The following is a 13,022-nucleotide window of genomic DNA, read 5'->3' as shown; positions in this document are numbered from 1 at the left end:
TTTCAACAAAGCCGCACTATCATAAGCCCCACACCTAATCCAACGACACACGCACAATTGATAGTTCATAATTCACAGACAGAATCAACCTACATGCATATGGAATCATCATCACAACGTTGCTGCTGATTCCAGAAATTGAAAATGCATCCTCGGCACAGGTAAAAGAATCACGCTACACAGAGAGCACCCACTGTCCAGCCAGCCCAAAAGACCAAACTATGACTTTAAACAACTCTTACCTTCATGTCTAAAAAACTTAAAGTTCCTAAACAAGAAAAAAAAAAAAAACAATGAGAGTGAGACATCACATGCAAGTGTACACATATATATATTCATTCAAGCACTATGGCAGGTGTGGAATTCTGTGGGGAATTCCAGAAGATGTCTTTAAGCGCAGGACGAAGCTGCTTGCTGCAGAACTGGTTGTACTCCAAGGTATCCCCATTGTCCTTCTTCACTTCAACCACCATAAACGACGGAGTCACGGAGTAAATATCCGCCGCAATCGCCAGCTTTCCCTTCCTCCCACGCTCCTGCCCCTGAAGCCTCACCTTCGTCTCGCTACTTTTCATATCGAACTTCCCCGCCTTCGCCACCTCCTCTAGCCGCGATATCACGCTGCTGGGCGTCCCAGCCGTCGCGAACCTCATCTCCTCCCTCTTCTTCTCCTCAAACAGGGGCGACAAATCGAACCCCTCTGACAACGAGATTATGTGAAACGCGTTCATGGTGGCGGGCGTCTCACACTTCTCTTCCAAATCCATCTCCGCCACGTCTTCCACCTTTCTCGGCACCGGTTTCTTAAACCAGGAAGACTCCACGACTTTAGAGATACTGATCCGGGTATTCGGGTTGGGGTCGAGGAGTCTGGTAACAAGCCTTCGCGCCTCGACGGAAAACCAAGGTGGACACTTGAAGTCCCCTCTGTAAATTTTCTTATACATGGCAACCAAATTATCATCCTGAAAGGGTAAAAACCCTGCGAGGAGTACGTAGAGGATGACCCCACATGACCATATATCAGCCTTGGCACCGTCATACCCTTTTTTCGCTATGACCTCCGGCGACACGTACGCGGGCGTGCCGCACGTGGTGTGCAGCAGCCCATCCTCTTTGAGGTGGTCGGCGAAGGCGGTGAGTCCGAAGTCGGAGACCTTGAGCTTGCCGTGTTCGTCGAGGAGGAGGTTCTCCGGCTTGAGGTCGCGGTGGTAGACGCCGCGGCTGTGGCAGAAGTCGACGGCGGAAATCAGCTGCTGGAAGTAGAGTCTGGCGACGTCCTCCTTCAACCGACCTTTGGAGACCTTGTTGAAGAGCTCTCCGCCGCGCACGAGCTCCATGGCGATGTAGATCTTGGACTTGCTGGCCATGACTTCGTGGAGTTCCACGATGTTTGAGTGCTTCACCATCTTCATAACCGAGATCTCCCTCTTTACCTGCTCCATCATCCCCACTTTTATCACCTTCTCCTTCCCCACCACCTTCATCGCCACGTGCTGCCCCGTCTTCAGGTTCCGCGCGTGGTACACCTTCGCGAACGTTCCATGCCCCAACACCCTCCCCAGCTCGTACTTTCCGTGCAACAACGTCGATCCCTCGCTCACCCCTTTCTCTTTCTCTTTCTCTTTCTCACTCATCCTTACTTAATCAACTACAACAACAACAATAACACTGGATACTATCCTATACAGCAGAAATTAGGGTTTGTTTGAAATTGGGAATGGGAGATAGATGAGGAATTGGATGGAAAAATATGTACTAACTACCCGTCTTCCACATGTTTCCGGTGGCAATGTCTGCCGGAAGTTCTGCGTTTGGCAGGGCCACCTGCCTCAGACGGAGTGAACCAATGGATTCTCATTTCTATGCATTCCCTTCTCTGCAGTTGCCACCTGAAAAGACACAATAAATCCCTATCTCAATCACTCAATAATTGTTTCTTTTAAACCCAATTCTATTCTATTCAGCTTCCCCAATACAGTGATTCCTCTTCAATTTATAGGGCTGGATTTAAATCTGACGGTGGACAAAATAAACACGTGTATGGACCATCCGGCACTCCACGATGGACTTGTCTTTTCCATTTTGCCGACTCAATCAAACCACACCACACCCCATCCCACTGTTTAAGCTAACCCAGCCACACCGTTCGATCGGATCCATCAATCGTTAGGTTCCTCTTCTATTTTTATTTTATTATTTTAATATTTTTAATTATTATAAAATTATTTATTAATTATGAAAGGTATTTGTTTGTCAATTATTGAGTAGGGTCTGGTGTGTGTGAGCTCATAGGGGTCCCCTCTTTTGGCTGTTACAAACTTCAGAGTTACCATTTGCTTAATCACATCACATCCAAACACAAACAACATATCACTTATAACAAAAGAGACAAAATTCATATATATCATCTTTGTTACTTTAAACATTTCTTTTTCACATATTTCTCTACACATTACAAAAATTGATTTAATAGTTAGTAGAGAAACAATAAAAGAATATAATAGTCTTCCGACTGGTCGATAACGCTCAAGTTAAAGGTTAACCAGATTAATAGAGCTAATTCACGGTTAAGGGTGGTTTAACACAACCCTAAACGCAAACAAACTCCCTTAACCTGGTCCAGCAGTAAAGGTTCATTAAGGTAATATGAATAACACGCATTTCAAGAAGAAAGGTACGTCATTATCTACAGTACTCTGACAACCGAGTACCGATATTTCATTGACTTAAGCGTTGGAGTGTCTTTTGCATGTACCACCCCACCTGAGAAGTTGAACGATCAAGAGAAGGGAAGCACAACTGGGAGCGCAAACGTGTCAAGGAGTATCAAGAGTGTTAGACCGACCGGTTACATTTTTACTGATGATAATTTTTTTTTTAGATAGAATACGGTCATTGGAAAATGTTAATTTTATAATTTATTCACTTAACTCGAGTTTTTTTTAAAGAAAAGCTATCTTAATTAAAATTCAATATAAAAATAATTCTATTTATTTATTCTATTTATTTCTTTTGTAATTCGAGACATAAATGTGGTTATGTTACTTTCAATACCTATGTAGTTGTGGTTATTTCAAGGCGTTTGTTAGTATTGAGTATTCGAACAATAATAACATAAATTTAATGAAATTTTATTTTTTCATGATATATTAAATGCAAAATAATAAAAAAATTGCCATATTTTAGATAAAATTATTAATTATGGCAGTTACGATAAATGTTTGTGTGCTAGAAAACTTATAAATATTTTAATTTATAATTTATTATCTTTTATACTTCCATTCTTGTACTTTAAAACTGGTAGAATAAGTGGGGTTACATTTTAGGTAAATAATTTCATACACTAAATATATTTTAGGTAAGCTTTATTCTATTCTATTTATTTATGATTTAATTATTTTTTTACTTTCTATATTAAACTGCAAAAATCAATTTCATATTTAAGAAATTATAATGTTTAATGTCATCTTAATTATTCAATGTGTTTGATTTTAATTTTTTAAAAATATTTAATATTAATAATAATATATAATTTAATGTACAATAAAAAATGATTAAATTAAATTTCAAAATACTAAATTAAATATAATTTAATGAGAACAATCTAAAAAAGAAACACATTAAATCTTACAAATATTGAGATTATAGTCAATATTTTAAAAATTTAGGATTCAATTAACTTTTTTGTAGTCTTAATATAGAAATTAAAATGATAATTAAACTCGAAGTACATTTTTATTTATAGACATTTAATTTGGTCTTGTTGACATACTAATTTAAATTTCTCAGTATAAAAAGGAAATAGCCCTGTTTATTCTTCTATTAATTTATAAAAAAACATTTTATAATTGTTTCATGTATGACACCCACCAACCATACAGACTAAAGAGCCCCATATGTATAATATATTCTTATGTTTTTTATAAAATTTTATTTGAAAAGCCAATTGATTTAGAAACATACTTTGTACATTTTTATTTTTTAAAATAAACTAATTTATATACTTTAATCTAACTAATATATTAAATAGGTAGCATGTTGCTAATGAATCGTGATTGTTGTTACTGTGTCAGCCTATATATATATATATATATATATATATATATTATTTATAATTATATACCTCGCTTTAATTTAAAACTGTGATAGAAAAAATAAATTTAATGATTTGTATTAACTATTATAACTATGAATTAAATATACAGTCCATAAGAATGGTAATATATCTTACAAATTTAAAATAAATAATCAAGAGTATTTTAAGAAAACAGAGTAACATAAACTAATTGGAAAAATAAAAATAAATAATGAATATGCTAATAAAGACCCTTTTATTTTATTTCACTAGTATCAAAATTGTATCATTTTTGTAATAAATTATTACAGGTGGATTAATTAAATAATTATTACATTAAGTTATTGTATACATGTGCGTATAAATTATAATTAATCAATCTACATGCATTATACCACTTATTTAGCTTATCTCTTTTTTTGGTGAATTTCTTTAGGTTATCTATTTTATAAGAATCTCGCCATATGTCTGTACCATGCAGATTTATTTTTTAAAACAAAAAATAATAATTGTTATTATTGTAAGGTATCATAATTCTAAAAACCTGATGAAACGGCGAAGATGAATATATATATACTTTTTAATTTGTTATACTTTACTCCTTTAAAACAATAATTAAAATATTAACTATAAAATTAATATTTTTTATAATAAAAATTAATTAAAAATAAAAATAATTAATTATTATATTGACTAAATTAAATATTATTTTATAGAATAAATAAATTATTATTATATAAAGTAATTTATATTATTAATAAAAATTATAAACTAGTTTTTAAATTGGTATTTAATTAATTATCAATGTTTTAAATATAATTTTAGAATATAAAATATTTGGTAGCTATCAATGTTTTATAAAACTTGAAATACAATAACAGATAATTCAAAAACAAATTTATTACATATTATAGCATCTTTTAAAATATTCATATTAAGCATGTCCTAAAAAGACTAATACTTGAACAATATAAACCACCATTAATAAAATTGAACTTATGTGTCTTATGTCAAAGTGATTACTTACATAAATAAATGTTGATACAAAAATATTCTTCAATTTTTCACCACCTTATATATTGTCCGTATTTTTATGTTATCTTTCTGCGTTTAATACAACACAATATCATATCAGGTATCATCATTGCACCTGCAAAGGCACAACACACCTACAAAAGGTTATAATTCTATATTAGGTATGTACATATATATCATTATGTACATTGAATATTATATGCATTACAATTATACATCTATACATATATACACAACACCATAAATGTATTATATACTTTCAAATATTTTCTTCTATTATATGCTTATATAGTTAATGTTTATTAACTTCAAAATATATTAATTTTATGATGTAAAAGTCACTTGAGGGACACAATCTCACTTGAATGAATTCCAATAACATAAAAAGAATTGATTTTTATCAAGATCTCTAGTTTAAGCAAAAATATATAAGAGAAAATGTTTACTCTCTATGTAAGGACCGAGAAAAATAGTCTTAGAGTAGAAATGGTACAATTAAAATGACACCTGAATATTTTATTATTAAAGTGAAAAAGCTATATAAATAGAAAATTAGTTATTCAAGTTTCATTTTAAAAGAACCACCATCTCTCTAGAAGTTTCCTTTTCCTTTCCTCTCCCTTCTCTCTAAGATTCTGATCTCCTCGCTCATCAGTTTGACGATCGGAGTCTGCCATTGGACTCCTGACAGTGAACTCTACGAGATTGCCCGATCAGAATCTTAGATAGAGTAAGTTCATTTTTGGCTCATTTTCTGAGTTAGTTTTGATATGGTTAGGGTGCCTTTTAGTTTAAGTTTGCATGTGAGGTTTTTATCTTCAGAATTAGTCTCTGTTAGATCAGGGTCATAGTGATATAGTTAGATTTGTGATCAGAACTTTGTGGTGCAGGTTAGATTATCCTTAAGATTAAGATTTTGGTGGTTGGAGCTCTTAGTGAGCATCTGCTCAAGTCCAGGTAAGGGAAGCTAGTCTTATTCTTTTCATTAAAACCTAGGTTAGAAGATTCTGGATGTGGGGGTGACGTGGTCACCAATTCCAATTGTTTTTGCTTGCAGGATTGTCTCTTTTGAAGAGTAAAGTAATATATTGACTAAAATAATTGACTTTGAATATTTTATATTGATTTTAAGGTGAATAAGTTGTTGAAGGTGTTTGTGATTGAGAATTGAAAGTGTTTGAATAATATTATAAATGAGTTGAACTTGTTTTAGAATATTTTGTTGAATTACTTAATGAGATGTTTGATGAGAAGTGGTTGTTTGATTTTAAATGATGATTGATTTACAGAGCATATATTTGGAATTAATTATGTATATAAGTAAAGTTTGAGATATATTTGGATTGTTTTAAATATGATGTGATTGAGTGGTGCATTGATATGTTAAATGATGTATGTAATGAGGTTAAAGTGTGATCAAGACATAGTATTTTCAGGAAAGGAAATACCGTGTTGAGATTGTTATTAGGGTGTATTGATTTGTGAGTGTCCTGTGAATGAGACGATCCTGACTCTACTGTGGAATCAGATAGATGAAGTTATTCAGTTGGTGAGAGTCGAAGGAGGTTCATTTGGCTGAGTCTGAGGTTTGAAAGAACTGATCAGAGCAGATCAAATGGATTTACCCTGTCATATGAAGACGATGAGATGATGAGATATTGAGATAATTATGTGCATGACTGTGTGGGCTTCACAGTAGTATGACAGGTGCAGGTCTCTGGATGCTAATTTCAATACACGAGTCTTCCGGAAATAGAGTCAAGTGTCTGAGTATGTGAGTCAGTAGAAATCTGATAGGAGTAATGTGGATGATGAACGTGATAGACACTTGATGGTTATATGAAATGTTTGAGAAATTGTATGAGAATTTATGAATGTTGTGTATCAATTTGAAATTTAAATTATATAGAAAGTTTTGTTATAGCTAGCTTACCCTGTTATTTGTTTTGTGTTTGTTTCTTTATCTGTGATGATCGTGTGGTACACGGGAGCAGACGAGATTGCAGGTAATAGAGCTCCTAAGTGAGCAACTGGAGGATGTGAAAATTTTAATTTGAATGCTCTGTTTGTTTTTAAAACTTTTGATGTATATATTAAAATCCCTATGAAGATGGATATTTTTTTTAGATACAATTAAGATATGGTTATATATATTCATATGTTAAGTAGATAGTGTTTATTTTACTTTTATTTTATTATATATGGATAAAAAATTAGGGATGTTACACTCTACCTCTTTTTCGCTTGAACGATAAATCTTTCACTTAAACGAAAATTGTCGTTAAGCAAAGAAACTACTAAGAACAAATTTTGTGTTTCTATTTTATTTCGTCTAACTGATAATCTCTCTTTTGAGCAAAACTAAAACAAAAACCAAAATTTTGCATAATTGGAAAAACAAAAACCAAAAGTTTGTATAATTGTAAAAGAAAATTCTACATTATATAAAATCAATACAAACCATCAATTAAAAAGCATAATTGTTATTTTGTTTGTGTGGTATTGTTGCTCTAGAAGATTTATTTATTTTTATCTAGAAATAATAGAGTCAGTGCAAGAAGAAAAAAAAAAGATAGAAGAAGCAAGACAAGCATTAACTAAAGAAAAAGAGTAAAAACATTAGGAAGGACAATCTATTTAAGAAGATTGCATCTTCTTTTTCCTTATTCATCTTCTTGCATTGTTAATATTTTGTTTGCGTGTATTATGAAATGGAAATTCATACTCTTTAACTATAAGTTCTGAATTTTAGATGGTATTCTTTAGTACAATGTTGATATTTGATTCATGATTACTTGTTGGGAATCTCACACAACACACAAAAATAAAATGACATTTGGTACTATGACAATTGGGAAGATTTTTAATCCACTTAAATAAGAAATATGAAGTCTTGGGTTTCTATGGTGGTGACACTCACTGCATTTGATTACTAGAGAATTATTTGCTTTATAAATAAAAAGAAAACAAAAAGAGAAAAAAATATTTTAGAGATAGCAATGCATAATGTAAAAGATAGAACTTAGCCTCCTTCTTATGTGTCTAATTTTTACTTTTAAATCCTCTCTAGTCAATTAGGTCAAACTCACATTAAAATACAAAAATAAATGTGTTCTTTATGTTTGTGGTCTTTTCTCACATTAAATTCTACTTTAGAAACATTCCATTAAGAAGAGACCATTCATAGTTAACATGTGAATTATTTACATTTGTCTTTCATATTTCGTCCAAATCATAGTTTATGCTTTTAAAATATTTATTTACAATAAACAAAAAAAAACTAAGAATTTAATATAGAATAAAGACAATTTATGGTAAAATAAACCAAATAATGTAATTATAGATGTGAATAAACCATGTACCACCAAAGCTAAACGTACATTCACTAAAAAATCTAAACACACATCAAATCACAATGTACCACCAACATGTAAGTAACCACATTATCACTTGAGGAGTATATTTTTTTGTATATTAGAACAAATTATAAAAACATCATGCACCATATCATCACACATTAATGCTTGAGTGACCATTCCTCCATTCAAGCATTGAGTGTCTCAAAGAGAGAGAAATGCATCAACATCTCTTTTGTTCATGTTTCAAGTTATCATTTGATGTTACTTGAATATTCATTATGATACTTAAACAATACCAAAAGTTATGTTTATAATGATTATACATATTACACACATAATTTAATACAAAAATAAATAGATGTAATTTAATTAACTATACTTATTTGAAGTTAATACACCTTTTAGTAGAACTATTCATTTACACCTCCAAACGCAAAGTATACTACCAAAACTTCCAACTTTTAAATCCCTCTATTAATAAAAAAAAAAAAAAAGGGATTGAATCGTCCATATATAACTTAAAAACTTGTTTTTACTAATAATATGTTCGAACTATCTTAATCTATTAAATTATCATATCTTCAATAGTATAATATATTATGAGAATAAATAATTTAGTAGCTTATATTTCTAAAAAAAATTGTTTACAAAAAAGATAATATTTTCATAAAACAAAAAATTATAAATTGTTTATAAACTTTTCATTCTTCGGAAGTTTTAATTCTTTACAAATTTAAAATTACACCCTTAAAGAAATTTCAGATATTAAAATCCAACCAATTGTTTTTAGAATGGATGCTGATTGGATTAATTTATTTTGAATACCCAAGTTTTTATGATTTTATAAATAAACAAATTTTGAAGGCAACATAAATTGAATGCATACAGAAATAGGTTTGTTTTATGTGTTTTTCTTGAAAGTGATGGATGTGTGTAGGGCAGCCCTAATTATAGAGAGCCAGTTGATGCAGCACCATGCATGTGTTCCAACAGTGCCACTTGTACTTTTTTGTCATTTTGTTGAGTTACTTTATTTAAATTTAAAGTTTAGGGTGATATTGTTTTTTAAATCAATAAATTTTGAAAATTATTTAATTTAATAACAGAAAATATCTGTATTTAAAAAAAATAGAAAACTACTTATTTAAACTAAACAAGTTAAACAAATAAATAACAAAAAATTTTATTTAAAAAATTAAAGAAATAAATATAATAAATTATCTCAATATAATATGCAATGTTTTAAATACAAAATAGAAATAAAAGGATTTTTTAATAAAATGAAAACTATTTCACAAGTTTATCTTTTATGTTTGATAGCATAGAAAAACGTGTTCTTTTTATTCACCGTCGTACTTTAAAACAATACCAGCTTTTTAGGTTTTTGAGGAGATAATTTAAAGAAATAAAGAAAAAGTGATAAATAAGAGGTTTAGATTAAAAGAAAGTGAGAAAAGTTAATGAAAGTAAAATGTATTTATCATTTGTTATTTTATTGTTATATTTAAATTAATATTAAAATAAGAATGAAAATAAATACTACTATATAATTATAATAATTAAATATTTCATTAACAATTAATTTTGTTTCCGGTATACCTAATAATCCTACATTCCTAAGATGTTGAGATCAAAAAAATTCATATACATTTTCTACATTAAAAATAAAATTCTAAAGTAAATAATATCTCAATTGCCGTGATTGAATTTTCTTTATTTTTGTGGGAAGAAAATATTTGTATTCAAATACTAAACATTTTATATTTTTTAGTCAAATTTATTCTCAAGTGGTTTTGTTTTTATGCTTCTTTACTTTTGTCCATGATATACACAACCATTAAAGTTTTAATTTTTACATATAATTTTTTTATAGTTTTTCTTTTTAAGATATGTATTACTATTATTATAATTGGATTGAATTGAATGCATGTGTCTCTATAGGGTAATTAAGTGAGATATCCATACATCATTGATTATTAGGCATTAAATAAGAGATTGTGCTAACATTTTAAAACTCTTTTTAGAGAACAACAAACTTTTAGAAATAAAATAAAATAAATGTAATGGTAAATTATAATTAATTTATATATTAATTTAAAATTAAACTAAGCCATTTGGTACTTATAATTGATTTTTGATTTAAAAAATTTATATTATGGTATTTTTATTTTCATTTAAATACTATATGGTTTAATTTTTGTAATTAATAAGATAATATTACTTTTATCTTTATCTTTTTGTCTCCAGTTGACAAATCAATTCGTTGATTTTTTATTTAATGTTTTGTAACTAGTATGTTAAATCGTTTTCTCCTTATTTGTAAAAGTTGACTAATGAATTGAAAGAGATTGGAAAATATGCAAATTAATTTACATACTTAAAAGAAAAAGAGAAAAAGAAGAATTATGTTATTAACGGTAAAACCAAACAAGAAAGTAATTAGATAAAAAATAATAAATATTTTAAATGTTTAATAGAAAAAAATTAATAAAAATTTAAATTTAAAATACTTACAATTTAATATATATACTTAAAATGAGTATATATTAAAATTTGTGGTCATTATTTAAAATTCGTGGACCACGGAGAATCAATCAATCACGATATATATATATATATATATGTATGTATTAATATTAATGACAGAGAAGGACGAAACAAAGACTATGCTTGGGTCAAGGTCCAGGGTCACATACATTCTCCAGTGACATGTTTTGATTAGATTAAGGAATAAAAGAAATCAATGAAAAGAACAAGAAAAATAAAGTGAAAAAAAAATATGCTAAGTAGTGATTAAAAATAAATAAAAAATGGAAAATAATTCTATACTGAAATTTTATTAAAGGGAAACAAGGTTTATTTGTCAAGAAATAAAAATAAATAAACAAGAGGTCTAAATTTTTACAATGTTATTTTTTCTCAACATAAAATCAATATTTATTTATGTCAAAAAATATACTTTAACTCTTTTTTTTATAAAAATATATTTATCTTTTAAAAACGGAAAAATTATATATACATATATATTATATATATACTCTTTTATTTGCAAGATTTCTCATTTTCATTCTCAATTCACTCTATTTAGTATGATGCTTATTTTCAATTTACTCTAATTTTAAATCATAAAAAAAAAATTGATACTACAATAAAATCATGAAATAAAAACCAATTTAAAAAAAAAGTAATAATTAATTACTATAATAATTAAATTAGAAATAATTTGTATCTAATTAACTAACGGTTTTTAAATTAAGTAAAAATACTATTTACTTAATTAGGTATATAACAATAGGTTATAAAGTAGCATACTCATCACTCATATGTCTCATTCAAATAATAACTAGTAATGTAAAACTTATGAATATTTTTATATAATTACAATTAGAAGTATTTAAGTACTTTTAAATTATGGATCATGTTTATAAGTGATTTTATCTATGAATTTATTTTTCTTAAAATTTATGTTTTAAGGTGATTTATCATCCTAAACTTGAAGTGGTTTGAGATGAAAACATCTTCCTCTCTCATGAGTAAGAAAATATTTGATAATGAAATGAGAAAATAATATTAAACATTTTAAAACATAAAAAACAAAAAAAATGTTGCATCTAATGAGTAACCATGAGAAACATACTCAAAGGAGAAAACCCCTTTTGACCAAACTCTGTCTTAATAACCTCGTCGCTGTCCTTGTCATCATACATTCTTGTTCTTCCAACATATACATACGTATTGGAATCAATATTTATCATATTTGGTAACATCAATTAGCCTAACATAAAGAGTCTTCAAAATCAAAATATGTAAATAATTCTTAACAAGTTTTGAAATTACCTATTTTTGTTTTATGATCTTTTCTATATATTTCACTGTTTTCAATCTACTGTTCATAAATTGCTTTTGCTTTCAGATAAATCGCAGGGTGTTTTGAGTTTTTTTTATCATAATGTTGCCATTAAGAAATATTCAGCCACTGGTGAGATTGCCCAATCTCAATCATCGGTTTCTTCTTTAATACTCAGGAATAAAAGGAGTTGGAAATTTTGTGCAACTTTCAGTTTTTCTTTACGTTAAAGAAATGGATTCATCACAAACGAGTGAGGTGACTTATAATTTTTTTTTTCTTATAACTTGGATTGCTTACTTCATTGGACCTTCTATATAACTTTTGTTTACTTTTATTGGAACTTGTCGAAACTCCTATTTTAATTTAACACTCAAATTTAACATGAAAAGTACGGCGAATTGTTTATTTTAATTCGTTTACCGGTTTAAGTTTGTCCAACATAATTCATATATCAGTGTGTGGAACGGGACATATTTACCTGTATAATTAGTGTATTTTATTTTATTTTTTTAAAAAAATTTACACCCATAACTTTTTCTTATTGTCTTATATTTTTAAATTTTTTAAAATTATTCATTTCAAATTTTACAATTAACTTTTAGATTTATAAATCAGAAATCAAAAAGTTTTTGAATTTCACATTCTAAAATTATAAAAAATATTTAATAAAAAATATTAAAAAATAATTTGAATATTTTTT

At 28.5% G+C, this 13,022-nt stretch overlaps 1 protein-coding gene across 1 annotated transcript; it reads right to left on the bottom strand.

Annotated features, from left to right (window-relative positions):
• Nucleotides 1–2,094, bottom strand: LOC137807450 (CBL-interacting serine/threonine-protein kinase 6-like). The gene has a single exon (XM_068608103.1). It carries the CDS (start codon nt 1,635–1,637, stop codon nt 336–338), a length of 1,302 nt encoding a protein of 433 aa, XP_068464204.1. The 5' UTR covers nt 1,638–2,094; the 3' UTR covers nt 1–335.
• Between the last annotated feature and the right edge of the window lie 10,928 nt (nt 2,095–13,022).

Source organism: Phaseolus vulgaris, chromosome 3 (assembly GCF_000499845.2).
Source record: "Phaseolus vulgaris cultivar G19833 chromosome 3, P. vulgaris v2.0, whole genome shotgun sequence".
In the NCBI taxonomy this organism is placed as follows: domain Eukaryota; kingdom Viridiplantae; phylum Streptophyta; class Magnoliopsida; order Fabales; family Fabaceae; genus Phaseolus; species Phaseolus vulgaris.
The sequence above is the reverse complement of the archived record's forward strand: the minus strand, read 5'-3'. Positions and strand labels throughout refer to the sequence as shown.

What these genes read in the sequence shown, in the direction of transcription:
- LOC137807450 (XM_068608103.1), bottom strand. Translation starts at nt 1,637, where the DNA reads ATGAGTGAGAAAGAGAAAGAGAAAGAGAAAGGGGTGAGCGAGGGATCG.